This window comes from Plectropomus leopardus, chromosome 19 (assembly GCF_008729295.1).
Source record: "Plectropomus leopardus isolate mb chromosome 19, YSFRI_Pleo_2.0, whole genome shotgun sequence".
In the NCBI taxonomy this organism is placed as follows: Eukaryota; Metazoa; Chordata; class Actinopteri; order Perciformes; family Serranidae; genus Plectropomus; species Plectropomus leopardus.
This window is the reverse complement of record NC_056481.1, coordinates 18,058,419-18,077,457: the sequence shown is the minus strand read 5'-3', so window position 1 is coordinate 18,077,457 and position 19,039 is coordinate 18,058,419. Positions and strand designations below refer to the sequence as shown.

At 44.1% G+C, this 19,039-nt stretch overlaps 1 protein-coding gene across 5 annotated transcripts in view; it reads right to left on the bottom strand.

Moving 5' to 3' along the window:
* The window catches only part of raraa (retinoic acid receptor, alpha a), a 178,484-nt gene that overhangs the window by 32,048 nt on the left and 127,397 nt on the right, over positions 1 to 19,039 (bottom strand). Inside the window, exon 1 of one of the 5 annotated variants that reach the window (XM_042507469.1) lies at positions 17,016 to 18,079. The exons of the other annotated variants lie outside the window; for them this stretch is intronic. Within the exon in view, the coding sequence (XP_042363403.1) occupies positions 17,016 to 17,193 (178 nt within the window). The 5' untranslated portion in view covers positions 17,194 to 18,079. Of the gene's footprint in view, positions 1 to 17,015; positions 18,080 to 19,039 lie in introns of those variants that run through there. 5 annotated transcript variants of the gene reach the window in all.

Sequence of the window (19,039 nt, the reverse complement as noted above, 5' to 3'; positions counted from 1 at the left end):
AGGACATCTAAATTACAGCTAAATTCCTTGACTCCTATGAGCACTTACAATGTTTATGGATGTAATTGTGTACAAAAAAAGAAAATAATAAAAGACATTTTAAGATAGCTTTCTCACCAGAGAGACAAACACAAGATCCCTGGCAACAACGCTCCCTCACAACCCCGAGTAACACGGTGTAACTCTACCCAGCAGCTGTCTATGCCTGCTGACTGACAGTGGGACTATGTGAGTTGGCACATGCCCCAGGGTGACTGGAGATATTTGGCATGAGCTGATGGTGCGGGACATGGTGGTGGGCACAAGGGGGCAAAAAAAAGCAGCCAGAGCATGCCAGGATGTGAACAGGCACAGTGGTGTATCATACTAGCGTGTGGGACATTATATTCAATGTAAGTATGTGTGTGTGAGAATGTTAAAATGCCAGTGCCAAAACTAACCCCAAAGGAAAAACATTTATGTACATTTACATAAACAAAATTAGGACCACAGACATGCACCTAATGCAAACATATATAGACTTTAGAGGCACACGAACAAATGGAAACACAGTCACACAGGCACAGACACACCTCTAATTTTTTCTTTTTATTTATGTATTTTCTTTTTTTTTAAACTCCTTTTTGTTTGTTGGTTTCTTTGAGTTTAGTTAATAACAGTCCTTTTGTTGATTGTTACTATTGATATTACAGGAAATATTATTAATGACTCAAATATGTTTTTGCCCAAACTATCTCCACACAGCTGCTTCCCTACAACAATTATTTACACCTTCTCCATGCACATCTACAGTAAATCTCTCCATTTCAAATTTCTGTATGTTATTAACCTGCACTAATCCCTAACTTCCTATCATATCTGTATGTCATTCCTGTCTTTGTTATTGCAAAATTTGCGTTTAAGGGATTCACTAAAGATCCTGAAAATACAGTTGATACATGGCAGGTCTATGACAGCCTGTTGAGCCAATTAATTTTTGTTTTGTTCTGTTTTTTTCATGCGTCCTCTTGTATGTGTGCGCAAGAGACCGCACCAAAGCTTCATCGCTGCAGTGAGCTAAAGACTGGGACATCGATGATCAGCAAGCCTTCTCTGTGGCTAATCCATGCACTGAATACAGTCAATGTTTGCCCACATTGGATCCGCCACTGGGCATGAATTTATGTTTACGAGCCGATCACACGCATACAGCAGCTGTACACTATCAGCTGAGCGACATCACTGACCCACATTAAGAGGCAGAGGGAGGACAAGAGAGCGGAGAACAGGCTGAGATGAAGGAGAGAGGGCATCTGAGGAGAGAGATTTCAAAAGCACTACCCAAATAAAAGCCATGTTTGCCTCTAGACGCGCTCTTCAGAGTGAGAAAAGGAGAAGGTGTAACCACAGTGTGGCCTCCCTTTGTCAACTATCACAAAGGGAATTAATAAACCCTTCACAGAGAGATTTACAGCCAAGGCTGGGAGATAAAATAATAAGAATAATTATCTATTATTTTTCTTGACAGATGTATAAAAAACATTTGATAAATATTTGATATAATCAAATCACCCACACACTGAGAGAGGGGGGGCACTAATGCACCTTAAACACAATCTGTCATTCGCCATTAAATAGAAGAAAACGAAGAAGAGGACCAAAGCAGCAACGAAGCCAATGTGTACGTTAACATTGTAAACTTATTTGAAAAAAATAAATTAAAAACACTGCTATTTCAAACAATGCAAAATGCCTTTTTTTCTCATTCAGTGCTCACAGCAACATATTGCATATACTCTGACAGCATTGCATAGTCGATTGACACATCGATTAAATATCACATGTTTAATTGTGTTCTTAACAACTGATGAATCAATCTTAAATTAACTGTTATCATCCCTACTTTCAGCACGCCCATAAAGTTATTTTTGGTATGATTGTTATGTCCACTGATAACAGCTCTGGGCTACTTAACGATCATATTCACCACGTAACGTCAGCTACAGCAGCGGCTCATCTGACGCTAACGGTAAGTTAGCCAGTTAACATTACATTAGCTATCATTAGCAGCTATTTCATAATGAAAGGAATACATTTTCTTATCCATGTACATGATTTATGCCATGTCACATAGATTTTCATTTACAATGCAGGCTGTTGAACAATGAAGACAATGCTGCTGCACAATCAGTCGGCCTTTTGTTATTATTTTGATTGAGATATGGCAGAATATATATACAGTGCCTGTAAAACAGAAAATAATTTTGTTTACATTAAACATATTTCACCAAACTGTTTGTACCATGGGTTAAACACACTTCTGACCAATACTTTATTGATATTAATTTGATTATAATCGTTTTGAATCGTTTTACGGTACGATGACTGTCTATATTGCTGTGCCACTGTATCAAAGGTATTAAAGAAATATTATTACTATCAGTTACAAGACCTTTTTATGGGTTTAGGGCTTTTTTTTAAAAGTAAACAAATGTTTGATAACTATAACTAATACTTAAAATGTTTTTTTGTTTTTCAATACTGTATGGCTTCTTTAACTTTCACTCGGGAGCATAAATCAACCTACAAACCTTAAATAAATAATGATTTGGCATTTATTGCGATAACTGTCTATATCGAATCGTATTAATGTTTTATTTTGTTAAGATGTTTGGCCATGTCGCCCAGCCCTACTTACAGCTGTGATACCTTAATTGAAAATCAAGGTCACCGCTGAATTATAACACAAACACACACACAAGAATGAAACCACAGCCCCTCACAAACAGATTTTAATGTTCACGCTCTGACTGTGAAAACGGCTTCATGAAACATTAAGCCTCTCTTTTACAGAGTGCCTGCGTTGGTTAATTATAGAATTGTGCGTGAGTGAATGACTGTGCGTGCCTTTTTTTTTTCTCCTTCTGCGATAACAAACTGCAGTCATGCATACAAGGAGCCAGGAGGGTGCCAAAGCAACACTAAACCCGGGCCTACACAATCCAGAAACTAACTGTGCAGTCCAACAAAAGCCTTCATGGTTAACATTTCAGTCATCTGACCATTGCTCTTTTCTCACAGCCACTTAGAATGAGTGCAGCAGCCAAATAAGCTTCTATTCCCTCTTTTCCCGTAAAAACCCAAGGTCAACGACATTACAAGCAACCAGTAATAAGCGGTCCGAGGGTCAGAGGCCTGAATATATTCCTGCGACCTTAAAATAATCATGAAGCACTGGAAAGGACGCTCAAAGAAAAGTGTGCCTCGTAAGAGCTGGAAGATTTGCGCACATATGATTTAGATTATTTGGAGATCACGAACACATTTCTGCCCTCAGCATTTAAAAACAATCACAGGTGTAGAAATAATGCATTTCGTACACCGCGATTCCACCCGCCTGCGCTGAAATTACATCCATACACACAAATCAGAGCCCATTCATCTTTATTGAGCCGGGTGCCACACACAGTGCCTCTCAGTGTTTGAAGGCCAAAAGGCCCTCATGAATGCTTATGCTCGAGTGTTTGCTCTTCACTCACTCTAACAGAGAGGTTATCTGCCCATTGATACTCGCTAATCCAATGTGACTGGCAGCATTCAAGGCCCTCCGTTCTTAAGCGCATATTTAACAGTGGAGGAAGCAGGTCATAAATATGGAGGGGGCAAAGGGCTATTTGCATTAGAGGGCTGAAGTAGACTTGGAGAGGCCAAGAGGAGGAGGAGAGAAAAAAAAAAGAGGGGGGGAACAAGGGATCAAGAGAGGAGCGAGAAAGAGAAGAGGCTCATGAGGATCTGGGGAGGAGAAGAGAGGATCACCAGGGACAGGCTTTGTCATGTTAAACTGCCTCTCTTGACTCATGTTCTCCCTTTCCCCTCCTCTCCCTCGCTCTATTTCTCTGCGGACGACACAATAGTCAATCACATGGGGAATAGATTACGAGGGTTTGATCTTCTCAACTTCAGAGCGTGATTGCAGAAGTAGGGGAGAGGTCGCCAGTGCAGCGTGTGAGAACGCGTGTTCATCGACGCTATATAATGTGCCTCCTCGCCGAGGCAGAGACACCCTTTTAGGTTTGTCACTTCATGTACTCGTCAAGGTGAGTTAGAGCTAATAGTTAAAACTCACTTGTAATTTACCTCGGCTGTCAAGCCTGAGCAGGCTAACGTGCATTCCTCTACTGTACATGAAACCTATAATGACAACAATACCCTTCATAAATTAGCTCAAAGTACCAATGTCAGGTTTGGAGTTGAAAGCGTATTACTGTGGATGTAAAGTGGAGGTATTTGCGAAGGGCGTGGACGAGAAGATGCAGTAAGCGTGCTATTATCCTGTCATGAGTCTGTTAAAGAGCTCAATGATGCCAGGGCCTGAGGAGGTTACTAGGTCAGTGCAGGGGTTAAAGTGGCCTAAAGACCCTGAGGAGACAGCTGACATATTTAAAACAGCCAGATGCAGAGGAAAACAAGCCAGCGGAACATTGATGAGAGAATAAAAAAACAATCATTCATACACTACAGATTCATTGGCTGAAACCGCAACACTTTGCACATAATCTCTGCATAAAGGTGGCTAAATCCACAAAATAACATTGGCAGCTTTAAACACCTTAGGCTACTGAACGGGCCAGATAGTGCTCCTCTGCCCCCTAATGATGACTGATGACACACATTTGATTCAGCTGTCTGATGTGTAGCGTCAGGGGGCTCCTTAGTGGAAGATTTGGGCAGAGCAAGGGAGAGCGGGTGGGCGGGGAGAGGAAGACCCATTTGTCTTAAGTGTCAGCACCAATGCAAAATAAATAATAAAATAAAAAGTGAGGTGCTTGTCGATAGCACCGGGAGGTTAAGTTCTCTCCATGCTTAGGAAAAATGGCTGATGAGAGCAGGCAGAGTCATCAAGGGAGCGCAGTGGGATGTTACTAGAATTTAATGAAGGACGAGTTTAGCTTCCTCGGGTATGGTTTGTGCTTTCCCCTTCTCCCTGTGTAACTGTGTGTGTGTGAGAGTGTGTTGTCTGTGCCTCTACAGACACTAATTTCCTGCATGGATCCCTGACCTTTCAGTGTAGCCTGAGGGGAGCCATTTGATCATGACACGCACAGAAAAACACACACCATTTCCTGTGATATGGCTTTCCACCAGCCAGCGGACTGGTGTTAGTGAGACAAAGTTGGTATCTCCCTATAATGTCACTCTAAAAAAATTAGGGCTTTTGCGTAGATCAAGAATACATTTTTCGACATTAACTCTTTGAACCCTGGAACAACACCGTTTTTCTTAAGTTGTGTTTCAGTGGCCTTTTAGGTGCGTTTAGACCTTTAAAAAGTTGAGTAAACTGGTTGGATTTCTTTTGAAAACATGGCTAAGAAGGCACTGAGCAACCTGGCAAGAGTTAAGCATGCCTCCTCTCAGTTCAAGTGCATGTGTGTGTGTGAAAAACACCAGCGTAAAAAGACAATATGTATGTTTGCACGCACGTACACGACCATGCTTGCTGCCTATGCAAACACTAGTAAGCAGGCCTGCCAAAACAATGTGTGGAAGTAACCTGAGCCGAGCCCTCAGGTGAGTGTGGTGTTAATGCTCCCACTTCTCCCTCCTGTCCTCTCTCCCTCTGGGGTCCAGTTAACCCCAGCTGGCCTCTGTCGGCTGCGCAGTCTCCCGTCCTTGCGACCGGGGCCTCGTTATGACCCTGAGGGGTGGCTAGGTGCCGTTTATGGCGACCCAGTTCCTCTGCAAGTTAGGAACACACGCCTCTTCCCAGTTAACTCTGTCCATTAAGCTAAGTGGGGCCTATCTATTATTCAACAGTTTCCGATGTATAATTCAAGGGATAAGGGGACCTGTCATGAATAGCGACACACACAGGTGAGGAAAGAGTATTTTCAATTTGAAGTTGATTGTATTATCACACATCTGTTTGATGTGAAATCGGGATGGATAAACAATACTAACGTCAGTCTCTGATGAATAAATAAACATCCGGGCGTAACAAAGAAGGCAAACAAATAAAAGAAAAGACAGATACAAAGACAAAATGAGGAGATGGAGAGTTACGGGAAGCCGGCTGCCACAGGGATGATGAGCAGATGAGAGATAGATCTGTCACAGAGCATAGTGAGAAAGTGAGAAACAAGCGTGGGGAAGACATGTTGCTCTAATATATCTTGATTTATAAATCACACTGAATTGAAAAAAAAAAAACAGAGCTGAAAAGAGAGAAAATTAGGGCAGAACATTCAAAGTGTGAGAAGGCAGCTTTACCCACAACCCCCACCCCCCTCCTCCCTCTGCTGTGTAGGCGTGGGTCCTGGGGGAGCCACCGATGTTAATACAGTTATTAAGCCTCTCCACTGAAGCCTGCTCCACCTCCCCAACCCTCAGCATCAAGGAGCTCTCTGCCTGCCAGGCAGCAGGCGAGCTCACTTGCTTCCACAATGAGATCAAACAGTCCCAAGTAGGCCAGTTCAGGGGAAGCCAGTGATGGAGCTTCCCGCTGAGCAGCGAGGGCAGGTGGGGTTGGGTATGTCAAGCCCACGGAGCATCCCAGCAGGCTTTAGGGAAGAGTGGGAGGGGGAAGGGGGGACAACCTTGCCATAGCTCCTCCATCCCTTCCTCATTCTTTTAAGTCAGCTGACCAAGATTCCCAGGCATCTCTTCGTGGTGTTGGGGGATTACAGCCATGAAAGGCTTTAGTAAGCATATGTGCATGAGCGGATTTCATCTCTCGCTAGCTTCAGGTTGTATGTAACTGCGGAGGTTGATTAGAGGTGAGTAGTGCGGGGAGGACGGGGCTGGGTGGCCAGGTTAGGCAGCAGCACTGTAGGCTACACTTTGATGTGCAGCTAGGGAAACCCTCTCTGAATGCACCGGGGAACCTGGCTGGTCACTGCTGTGCAGAGTGTGACGTGTGTAGGTGCGTGTGTCTAATCGCTGCATTACATCCAATCCATAATTCACACGGGGCAGAGAAGATTAGTGTTGCCACTCCTGCCTGTAGCCAGGAGGAGCAAATTTGGGCAGCCATGCAGCTTGCACGCAAGGCACTAAGTAAAAAGCACCAGGCGGCTTAAGCTGCCATCTATCTGCCCTCGCTGTTGAACATCTCTATTGCTGAAGAGGCTCAATTTTGAGTGAGCAAAAACATGATGAGGCTGCACGGTGGAAACTAGGGGTGGGGGGAAATAAATACAGCACAGTATTATTATATAATAATATAATAATTTTGTCTGGCAATATTGTATTGTTACACAGCCGCAAGTATCGTTTTTTTAAATGACATAAATTATTAGGTATGCGCAATAATATCTGTACGTCATTGGCATCGGCAGATATTATCATGAAATATCAGCACTGGCCAGAAATGAACATTTCTGCTGCTATGACAGGCAGCAAGATGACACTTAAATTATGCAATTTTAATAAGACAAAATTGGTCGGATTTTCCCTGTCTCAGAGAGTGGGAATAATGTTACAGGTTTTTTGTTAGGTTTATCTCATAATAATACCCACCTTATTACCTACTAGAATAAAGTAGTAGTAGGAGAGACTTGGTGTTCTCAGAAATGAGGGATTAGTGGAAAAATATATGTACATATATTAGTATTGAGTTTGAGAGTATCTGAATATCAGATATCAGCAATAATACAATATGTTCATCCTATAAATGAATAATATGACAAATACTAATTACACTTTTGGTAGCCTGCTAGAATAATATAATCAATTGCTTCTTCAGCAATGACTAAAGTGAGATGAACTGACTGAAAATTTGATCTTATTATTTGTTTGATTTCAATGGGGACACACGGCAGGCGCTCCCATAAGCCACGCCGGCGCCATTGCGATGGTCACGTGTTTCCAAAAGTCTATTTTTAAGGCGCAACGGATGCACCCTGAGATGAACAGAGTTCAACTTGTTAAACCATGTGATGAGAAACAACCAATCACAGCTGTGAGATATCTTTCCTTCTTCTGTAAATATCAGGGGGATCATTTTAAGGATAACATGAGCTTTACATCTCTCCCACAGAATATGATTTAGGCCCAATTCACTTTAAGGAAACGGCCGGAAGTAGATCAGCTCTGCAATCAGAATTTCTCATAAGAAGGCTACGGCGCCTTTTGGTCGCTTTCAAACCTCAGACCCAGCCTGCCTGTGCGCTCATGAAAGTTGGCAAAGAGCGGATACAAAAGTAGCACCCAGCGCCCAACCTTGCGTTTTCCAGGCGGCTAAAGATGCTAATGTTAACGGCCCCTTAGGTAATACAGATGTCGATAAAGTTTTCCTTTGGGGACATAATGGGCAGTTGAGAAAAAGTAATAAATCGCAATATATTTTGTTGTAATACTCAGCACATCGCAACATGTTTAAAATAGCAATATTGCATTATGACTTTGACCTCTGTATCTTGATAATATTGTCCTGAAGGGTGTCTGGTGATTCCCGTGTCTAGTGGAAATAGGGTTGAGGTCATTAGAAAACTAATATTACACATGAGGCTTTTGTCTCATCATGACACTAAACATGAGGTTTTAAAAGGGGAGTGAAGGATGGATAAAGAGACAGGCAAGATAAATACAAATTCTGTAATGTGCTAAATAGGACGGCGATATAGGCCATTCTGTACCAGACTCAATTTGCCAACGCTGGCCTGTTGGCAGCCATTGGACGTGGGCCAAGGCTCCATCAGTCGCACTAGAACACTAATAATATCAGTCACCCAGCCAAGTCTCCCTCTCTGTCTCCCTCTCTGTCTCTCTCTCCGCTTCCCTCGTTCTTTTACTCCCCACTCCCTCTCAACTGTGTTTTGTTCAAAAAGGAGAAAAGGGCAAAAATCCAGAGGCCAAAAATGACATTAAACCCCCTGAAAGGCTCCTCAGAGATTATTGTTTGAAAATGCCAGCTCTCCCAGAGGCCCCCCCCCTCTCTCTCCCGTTGCCTGAGATCTCTCTCTGTCTCTCTCTCTCCCCCTCTCGTTTTCTTTCAGCTGAGAGGTGCTGACAGCCCAGACACAATAATCCAGCTCTATTGTGGAACTGCCACAGTGGCAGCGGTGCCTGTGCAAAAGGTTTCCCACGTATGGCGCGAGGGCAAATTTGGGTGTCACGTCGCGGCGGTGGCACAGAGCAGCACCGCTACAGGCAAAAAAAAACAGGAGGCTGGTCAGCGGTTACAACAGGGCGCAACACGGTGCGACTTGACAACTCTGGTTCAAACTGTTGTCACCTTTTTCCATTAGTCAGCTCCCCGGCAGAGAGGAGGGGAAAACAGAGCTGCCAAAGGGCTCCGATACTCCTGATTTTATCTCTTCAGTGAACACAGGCTTGCTCTTTGATCGCAGTGCTATCACTTGGAGCACCAAACAATAGTGTGTTTGTGCGCATTCTGACAATAACTTGACGACTTTGGTCGAAAACAAAGCAAAAGCACGACTGCAAAATGATAAATGAATGCATAACTTCGATTTATTGATCATATCCTCGAGCAGAACTGATGAACAAATGCCTCTCTTCATTCTCTCTTTCCTACCCGCCCTTCGTCTTTTTGGCCGACTATAAAAAGCTTTCCGCAGGTTACTGTTAAAAATCCCGTGGAATAACAGAATGTGCCCTCTCGGCTCTAAGTGCCGCATGGCTGCATATTTCCCTATCAGCCCACCCCCTTCCCCAGTCTGAAAAAACATCCAGACTGGCAGGGCTTTTGAAGAAAAAAAAAGATGACTTGGAATGAGGACTACACAAAGACATTTATGTGTCTGGTTTCATCCAGAGAGGAGCACAAATGTCATCTTTATCTCAGTTTCTTTCCCAATGAATCATTTCTGAGTATGAAATGGCCAGAAACAAACCACCAACTTAACCCTACCAGGAACTAGCAACAAAGAGGCTTGTGACATGTTTATTTTTTGCAGAACAATGAGTGGCCCCCATTATCTGACGTGACCACTTCATTACTGTGATATCTACCAAGCAACTATCTCTTTCTCTCTCTTTCTCTCAGCCAAGGTACTTCACTAACAATGGCCCTGATAAGACACCAAAGGTTGCAGAAAAGGTCAGACAACACGTCTCTCTGCAATGAAGTGGCCGCTTGATATCAAAGCGCATCCCTTTTAACACACAGTGGCTCCATTCATAACAAACAGGATCCAGTTGTTTCAGAATCTTCTCATTCACCTCTTTTAACCCACACGTGTTCGGAGCTGCTCCGCTATGGGGCATCTCTCAGTGCACGCAATGCTAATGTCACAAACAGGGTTATGGGGGAACAAGCAGCCTGTAACCCGAGCCATCAGTCGAACATGCTGTCCTATCCGTCACCATCCAGCACTACGCTCTTCCTTCCCACCTCCACCGCACAGTCTATTTCATCCCGGTCCCAGGTGGGCCTTTAAGAGTCAAATGTCAGAGGCCGGGCTCCAGCCAGACACGCAATGAATATGAAATGATTCAGAGGGGCTGTGGGAAAGAGAAGACAGTGGCGTCCAGACAGACCCAAGCTCCTCTGTCACTAAGTGGGACCAGATTGAGCCAGGATGACATGAGAGAGAGCCAAAGAGGAGAAGATACACAATATGGATATCTAAAGTTACTTGGGAAAAAAAGCTTCCATAAATCAAGACATACAGAAAAGGGCACGTCTTCTTCCAGACTTGCCATGCGTGCACCCCGGGGGCACGTGAAAGACACGAACAGCAGGTATCATGAAAGCCACACAAATAAGAACCCGCAATGACATCATCTGAAACACTGAGACATCTCTTGCATCTTCGAAGCTGGCCTTGCTTGCTGATTAAAAGCACAATTGTAGCCGAGGGGATTTCTTGTGCACACAGAGCTCCCTGTTCTCTCTCGCGTGAAACACAAACACAGGCCTGGGCAGAGCGTTGCTCCTTAGCTAACAACGCTGACAGAGACGCGGCAGCAACACGGGAGCTATTTTTTGCTCAGACAGCATAAGAACGGCCAGGGTCTTGTATTTTTAGCATACTAACCTCTACCCTATTTCCTCGGCTGTCCCGCTCTCTAAATAGGAGGGCATTCCGCTGTGGCGTGTGTGTCTGTGTGTGTGTGTGTGAACTACTTGAGGTGTACACAGTTGTCATCCATGTGATGTTAACACAGATCCCCAGAGGGAGACTGGGGATGAGTATGTTGGTGGAAGCGGCAGCCCTGTGCTTTGGCCTAGAGCTAGTGGCCTAAGAGAGAAAGAGAGAAAGAGGGAGGGAGCGAGGCTGCCTGCACAGGAGAGGCAGACGCAGGCAGCGGTCCTCCGCAACTGATGAAACAAGGCAACATTCCATGTAATCACTCTATATATAGCGGATGCTGGCAAAAGGGGGGTTGGAGGGCAGGAAATCTTGTAAAATATGAGGGAAAATTAGGGCAGGCGAGCATTAAAGATTAATCGTGACACTGACTGCCCGGCTCAGGCTTGCCATGCGGTGAATGCCACCATGGAGATGGGAAACAGAGAGGGAGAGCGAGATAAAGTGGGAGAGAGAAAGGAGACACTTTGGGAATGAAAATGCCTCGCAGATGAATTCTGGGGTGATGAATGTCTCCGGTTCAATACCCAGATGAATTTATGTGTGTTCCATTATGAGAGGGTGGGGATGAAACATGGAGATAGGGCGGAGAGATGGGAAGAGGGGAGAGGGAGAAAGAGCCCGCTCTCAATGTGCTAGTGAGCTAGCCATGCAGAGCCCATTGCGAACAAGCCATCTGTAGAGATAAGTAAAGAAGTGATTACAACAGGCCCAGCTCAATTTCTGACAGTTGACGCTTGACTGCCCCCGTAGAGCCGAATTGATTTAAATGAAGAAGCTATGAATATTTTAGAGGGAGGAACCCCCCCCCCCCTCTCCCGGACTGGTCCAATGTCCACGCCCGCCCCTGGTGTGTGTGTGTGTGTGTGTGTGTGTGTGTGTGTGTGTGTGTGTGTGTGTGTGTATGTGTGTGTGTGTGTGTATATATAACAGGACAGACACAGGGGAGACTGTAATTATTGATAGTGAGATTACGGCCCTATGTCACAATGTCTGCAATCAGCTGCCTTCTTTAAGCCCTGATGAATCAATGACACTGGCTGGATCTTTTCAGTCTGCCCGTGCTTTGTTCATCAAAGTGGGCTTTGCAGTGTACACAAACCCTTGTTTGGGGATTTAGCGTCAAACCAAACTGGTGTACAGTGTGCTCTGACTGATGCCTCCGGGCTAATTCTCTCTGCAAACAAGCCGGGGCCCATCAGTGGGGTCTGAGTGTGCGTAGACAAAAATAAAAAAACAAAAAAACTACCTAGATAAAAATGTGGAATTTCTGACATTCCAGATTTCGGAGTGACACTGCAATATGTCATCCTCGGGAGAAAATTAAAGTTGCCAGTCAGCTATAGCATTGTTTGTGTGTATCCAAAAGACAGCTGCCAGTCCTCAAGGTGACGGACCACACCCACTCATCTTAAAAAAACAAAAACAGCAACGAACAAAAGCACTTGTCTCTGTTCAGTTTACCTTGTGTCAGGACAAACATCCTAATCTGAGGCATCTCTATTTAGTACACGATGGATCGCACTGAAAAAAAAAATGGGCGCAACAGCTTTGAAGGTTGGTAGCAGGGTGTCGCTTTGGGAGCGAGCGATGGCAGGTTGTGAAATGCTGCCCTGCGGCCTTTCCCAGGAGAGCGGTGGCAGCAGAGTTGAACTCCCTTCACCTCTGTGCCATTACAAACATACCTTGATGACAAAATGTGTTATTGATGTTCACCTGAAGGTGAAAGCAGGCGTGTTTCTGTGGACATACTGATCTCTCTCTGTCTCTCTCTCACACACACACACACACAGACACCTTCTCTCTCTATGGCGTTCCAGGCGTTCAGGCTACTAAATCACTGTCGCCATTGGCTGAAAGGGGTTAGGTAGACGTGGCGCAATAAGGAGACTGCCTGACGCTGGGGGAAGAACAGGAGACCTTGCCTCAATGCTGTCCATCCATCCTGCCAGTTCCATCAAGTCGGGATCAACAAAACCCCGGGAGGAAAGGTCCGTTCTATCATCAGCATGTCCGTGAAAACACAGAGGTCCATGGACGTTAAAGAGCATGCAGAAATTATTATGAGGCTCAGGGACTTGGCATTGACATTAAGGACAAACACTGCAGTTCAGGAATATTAAGACCTGGGATTTGCATTACTGCTTTATGTCAACAAGCCACAAGCTGTAATTTTACTAAAGTTGCTAAGCAGCTTTGCCAAGAAATCCTGAGTGGATTGATCAAGAAAATACATTTGGTACATTATGTTCTCCGCTCTTAGACGACCTTTTCTCCAGCTGTTTACGACCCCCCCCCCCCTTCAATGTCAGAAACTGCCAGCACTCCGGACAGATCTGTTTAGGGACAGGACGAGCCTCTCTCTGTTTATGCTCCGTTGTTCATGTTTTTCTCAATTCTCAGTAAACACTTGCCAAATCAAATCTGCATACATAAACAAAGAGGGGGAGGAATTGATATTCGCAGTTCTTTCGCAAGGCCAGCACCAATCTGCCGGCCTGCGCAAAGTCCAAACACATCACCCACAGTTTTCCATGTTGCAGCCTGACAAGCACAAACAATTAGGGACGCTCTCGCTGTGCTGTCTTGATGCCGCAGCCTCTTGGAAAGCCAAAAAAGAAACCACATGGGTTTGCACTTCACCAGCAAACTTACTTTTTTCCCCTTAAAAAAAAAATCCACTCAAACCAAACCTCCCCCCTTCATCGCTGCCCAAAATTGCTCCTGCTCTTACAGTCCACTGAAAAACAATAAAATACCATCTGTTTTTTCTTGGGCCTCGACTCCTGCTAGGCAAAAGAACTTCCGCACTTAAATACCACATGATTCAGATTAAGCTGCCAGTCACTTGCCCCTCAGACACACAGCATTCGTGTCCAATAGCCCACTTGGCGGGCCCTGCCTTCAGAAGAAAAACTAGCTAAAGCTCACCCTTCTCTCTGCCTTGTCTACTCTCTATGGAAATCCCTGGTGACCGCTTTCTTTCGTCTTGTGGACAGCCTGAGAAAAAAAACAAAGAGCAAGTAGCCTATGGGCTAGTGAGCATTTGAGCATTGAAGCCCCCCCATTTTTTTTAGTGTGTGACAGTCATGTGAACAAGGCCATGCACATTCTTTCATGCATGAGGCCATAATTGCTGGAAGGATTCTGACAAGCACTCAGTGAAAAAAATTGCATTTAATCTGCAACGCCAGAGCCCTTTTTCACCGTAAACATTCAGCATTGTACCTCTGAGCATAAGAAGGTTAGGAGCTTGCTGACACTGCGTTTGACTGGACAAACGTGCGCTGACAGCCACGAGATGGAAACAACTGAAGTGGCAGCATCTTTAAAGAACTAATAACATCAGAGATGACGCGTCCATATGATCTGGATTTGTGCCCAGCCACTTAATGGGTCCGGGAGGCCGTTTACTTCAGCGAAGATGTCATTGAGTGCACTCTTAGAGCCAGAGAGCTCGTCTGCAAAGCCCGTAATGAATAGTTAGAGCCAATGTGGAGAGGTTTGAAAAAACAAGAGGACCAAAAAGGAAAAGCACTGAGGGGGTAAAAAAAATGTTTAACTCCACCAGCAATCTGTTTCCAAACCCACGTGCAGAGGATAACATACCATGAGACTACTGTCTGTGAAGTTTTGTATTTAAAAAAAAAAAAAGTTCAGCAGATGTTTTTGGGATTGTCTCGTGCTTTTGAGCCTGACTGCTTAAGAACAGGAGGTGAAGAAGAAAAAAAATCTCTCTGTTTTGTCTGTTTTGTTTTCTATCCCTATGATCCAATAAGCCTCAGAGCCACGTGATGACACTAACGGATGTTGTGGCTCTCTACTCTAAGCCCCCCTGCCCCCCGCTACCACCGCTCCCTGGTTGTGCACTAAATTTTTTATTACATTCAAGCAGTACGGCAAAGAGCAGCTATGCTACCCCCCACCCACCCACACACACACACACACACACACACACACACACTCCCCCTGCAACTCCTCCGTTGAGCAACACAATGTGGAGTCGAGTAAGGGATCAGAGGTCTTTTCCTGGGCCAAACCCCCACAGTCTCCCTCAGACAAGCTCACATGGTTTGAATCAATGCTGCCACTAGAGCTCTTTTAGTGGGTCAGTTCGATAAAAACTATCAAGCTAGCTGGATATCTGCTTTGAAACATATTTGTCCTTTTAGAGGAATTTCTAATCTCATCTGCCTCAGAAAAACAAGCAGTAAAAAAAATAATAAAAAAAATCAGACAACAGCGCAAGCATAACCCGTTTTTGAGTGCTTTTGTTGTCGCTGCCAAACATCAGAAATTCCTGTTTAAATTCCCCTTTGTCGTTTTGTTTCTATAGTCTTGAGACGAGGAGGAAATTGGCCCTTAAGAGCCTGTGGAGATTCCTGCCTTTTACACTCCTTCAGCTGTGAAAGACAACAGAGCTATCTGTTCTATAAAGGCCTGCTCGAGCTTTGTGCAGTGCAGCTCCTTTAAGCTAAAGAATGGGAATGGCCTCTGTGATACTTTGTTGTTGCAATAAAACTCTCTCTTACTGCGGCAGATACCGTATCAATAAACTCAAATCTCCCATGACTGGAAGTGAAAAAACCCCCACTACACACACGTATAGACTGAGCCGGTCATCAAGCCTTACTGAGATTTGAAGAGCATCATCGGACACATGCTATTTTTAGACATGGTGGAAAAGCCTGTCATCTGTAGCACATGAGCCTACAAATATTCATTTCTGGCTATTAGAATTTAAATATTTATTCTAATGTTTACAGTACTATGCAAAAAATCTCCAGCCACCTTAAACTTTGTTATTTCAGCAAGGTTATAATGATCAATCGTGTTTATTTCTCAGTAGTATCTTTACTAAAATACAACCAGATCACAGGACATATGTATACAGTGTTTAAAAAATTCAGAATAAAACCACTTCAACAGGCTAAAGTTGCAAAAATTTAGTGTGACCTCCCTTTCCACTCAGCATGTCTTGGACTCTCTTGAGCCGACAATATGAGATTCACAATGCTAACTTCTGGTGTATTTACCCCAGGTTGCATTCAATATGTTTAAAGCTTAATATTGATTGTCTGAGCTGCCTTTTTTTATGGTTGTTTGATTCCATGTTTCTCACAAAATATTGACTTCAGCCCGAAGAAGCGATTGTTTTGACTTTTGGGGTGTTTTAATGCATTGTAGGTGTTCTTCATATCTTTGTTTGTATGTTAATAAAGACACTGAGGAATAAATCTCATTACAACTTTGATAAAAACAACAAATCTATGGTGGACTTTGCACAGTACCACATGTAAAGACATTTAGATAAACATGCGGTTTTAAAGTGTGAAGTACAATTCTTACAAAAAAATTGTTCCCCCAGCCTACCTACTATAAATAACCCCCTTGTTTAAAATACATGTCATTAGCGCGAGGCTTGATTGGCACATTAAACAGACAGGAGTGTCCAGTTCAGGCCGTGCTGCTCAGGAAACCTTTGGGTGCAGCTGTCCAGATTAAACCAGAGGGCACACTGGCAGGAAAGTTTGATCTGATTAACGCTGGCATTGCTTGCAAAACCTTGTTTGTATTAAGTGCATATTTCAGGAACGGGAAAGCTTTGGGATAACGTGGCCTGATGGATCAGAGCGCCGCAGTAAAAAAAAAAAAAACCCAGCCGGGGCGCATACAGAGGAAGAAGAGAGAGGGAGCTGAAAGTGGGTCAAGTATATATAATGCAGTTATGAAGCTCGTGGATGGTGATAACATGAAACGCTGTTTGGACATATTATCGCGTTTTAATTATTGAGATAAAACCGGATGGCAGCACGGGAATAGAGACCTTAGAATAAAGATTATTCTCATGCGATAAATACTAACAAAATGGAAAACGCGCCATTTACAGAGGCTTTAAATACACATACACACACGGACGTAGAGGCTTTAACTTCCCCAATTAGTGAAATGAAGTTGAGGAGGCAGGAAAAAGGCACCTACAGTGATTGGAGCCGTTCCAGTGCTGGTTTCTGATGGACGTGCTGTAGGGATGGGGCGCTCCGGGCACCAGTCCTTTCTCTGGGATCAAGCATCCTCTGCTCTGGTTGTAGTAATCCATCATTAAAAACGGGTTTGGGCTGGGATTCAGTCCCACAACGTCCACACTCTCATACATCATACGGAGCAGGACGACAGCAGGGGATTATTATCCAAAAAAAAAAAAAAAACGAACTATTGTCGCGCACGCACGAGCCTTGTGGTTTGTAGCTCGCCACCAGCAGAGGTAGAAACTGAGGGGGCCAACCCGGGGAGGGAATTAAAATCGAAGGAAAAGTGGTAAATCCAAGCACAGCGGGGACATTTCAACATTTGGCATCTTCTGTAGTGTATTGATCGAAACCCACCCCCCCCAAAAAACAAAAAAACCTGAGGAGTGAATCCGTGTCTGAAAAACCCTAATCAGCTGCGCTCAATATGAAAACATAATTTAAAAAAGCAGTCTGCATGGTGTCCAACGAGAGCGCACGGCTGGGAACACACATACACACACACACACACACACACTCTCACAAGCACACACACATACACTCACACGCACACACACACACACACACACACAAATAAACCGAAATAACTTCAGCAGAATGTATCGGTCCGTTCGGCCTTGCTCACACAGAGAGCAACACTGGAGGCTGTATCCACACCATGAAGAGAAAATAAAAATCCATTACAAAGAGGACACAAAATTTCCACAATCCGTGTCCGAAAACACAGGAATATATATCAAGGCGCAAATATCAGAGAGGAAATTCCGTCTAGTTGCAGTTTGTCCTTTGGGTTACGCTCGGTTGTCCCGTTTGCGCCCGCCGTGGGTGGACTCCTGTCAGCCCCGTGAATGAACCGGTCTCCCTCTGTGCGCTTCCCTCCGTCGCAGCCCGCTCTCCGACAGCCAGGGTCGCACGAAAACATGCAGCACCGCCTTGTTTGTATTCGGAGAGAGAGAGACGCCTAAATCATTCCCACACCAAATCGTGCGGCTATCATGTTCTGCAAAAATGTGACAAGGCACAGCAGCTGAGGGCTCTGGCTCCACCTCCACTAGGCTCTTTTCCTTTTTTTTCTCCCGTCCTACCCTCAGTCTCTTTTCATGCGTTGCTCCTCCTTCGTTTAACCCCTTCAGCGACGTCACCACGGATCTCCCTCTCTCTCTCTCTCTCTCTGTCTAAACCCGAGCCCCGCAACCACGCCGAAGTTCGTTTCCGATTCGTGGCTTCCCATTCAGCAGTCAAGGGGAGAGTCAAGGGAAAAGTAACTTACATTGCATTACATTTTCACAAAAACAATAAAGATTTTACAAATCTGAAACTGTTCTTATCAACCTTTAATCTGTCTAGGATAATCTAGTCCAGATTTGATCTCTCTAAATATAATGGTTTTTGATCTGGCCCACGTCTAATGTGGACTACATTTGGGGGAAAAAGTAGGGAAATCTTCCTTTTTCACAAATATAATAAAGATTTCACAAATATGAAACTGTGTTTTTAATCAACCTTTAGTCTCTTTGGGACAATCTCGTCCAGATTTGACCTAAAGGTATAGTGGTTTTTGATCTGGACCTGGTTTAATGTGGTCTACATTTGAAAAAAAAAAAATCAATGAAATTTTCCTTTTTGCATTTTCACAAACAGAATAAAGATTTCAAAAACTTGAAACTGTTTCTATCAACCTTTAGTCTCTCTGGGATAATCTACTATGGATTTGGCCTGTCTTGGTGGTTTTTGATCTTGAGCTGGTGTCATGTGATATACATTTGAAAAAACAAAGAGAATAACAGTTTTACAAATGTGAAAGTGGCTTTCAGATTGTGTCTGGGCATTATCTTAAATGTTCAACATGCTTTCACAACAGTAAGAGGTGCAAAAAGCAAAGCATTGTATGTTACTTTTCTCTTAACTCAACACTGAACTACTGAATCGGAAGATACGAATTGGAAGCTAACTTCAGCGTTGTAGCCCTGCATGGGA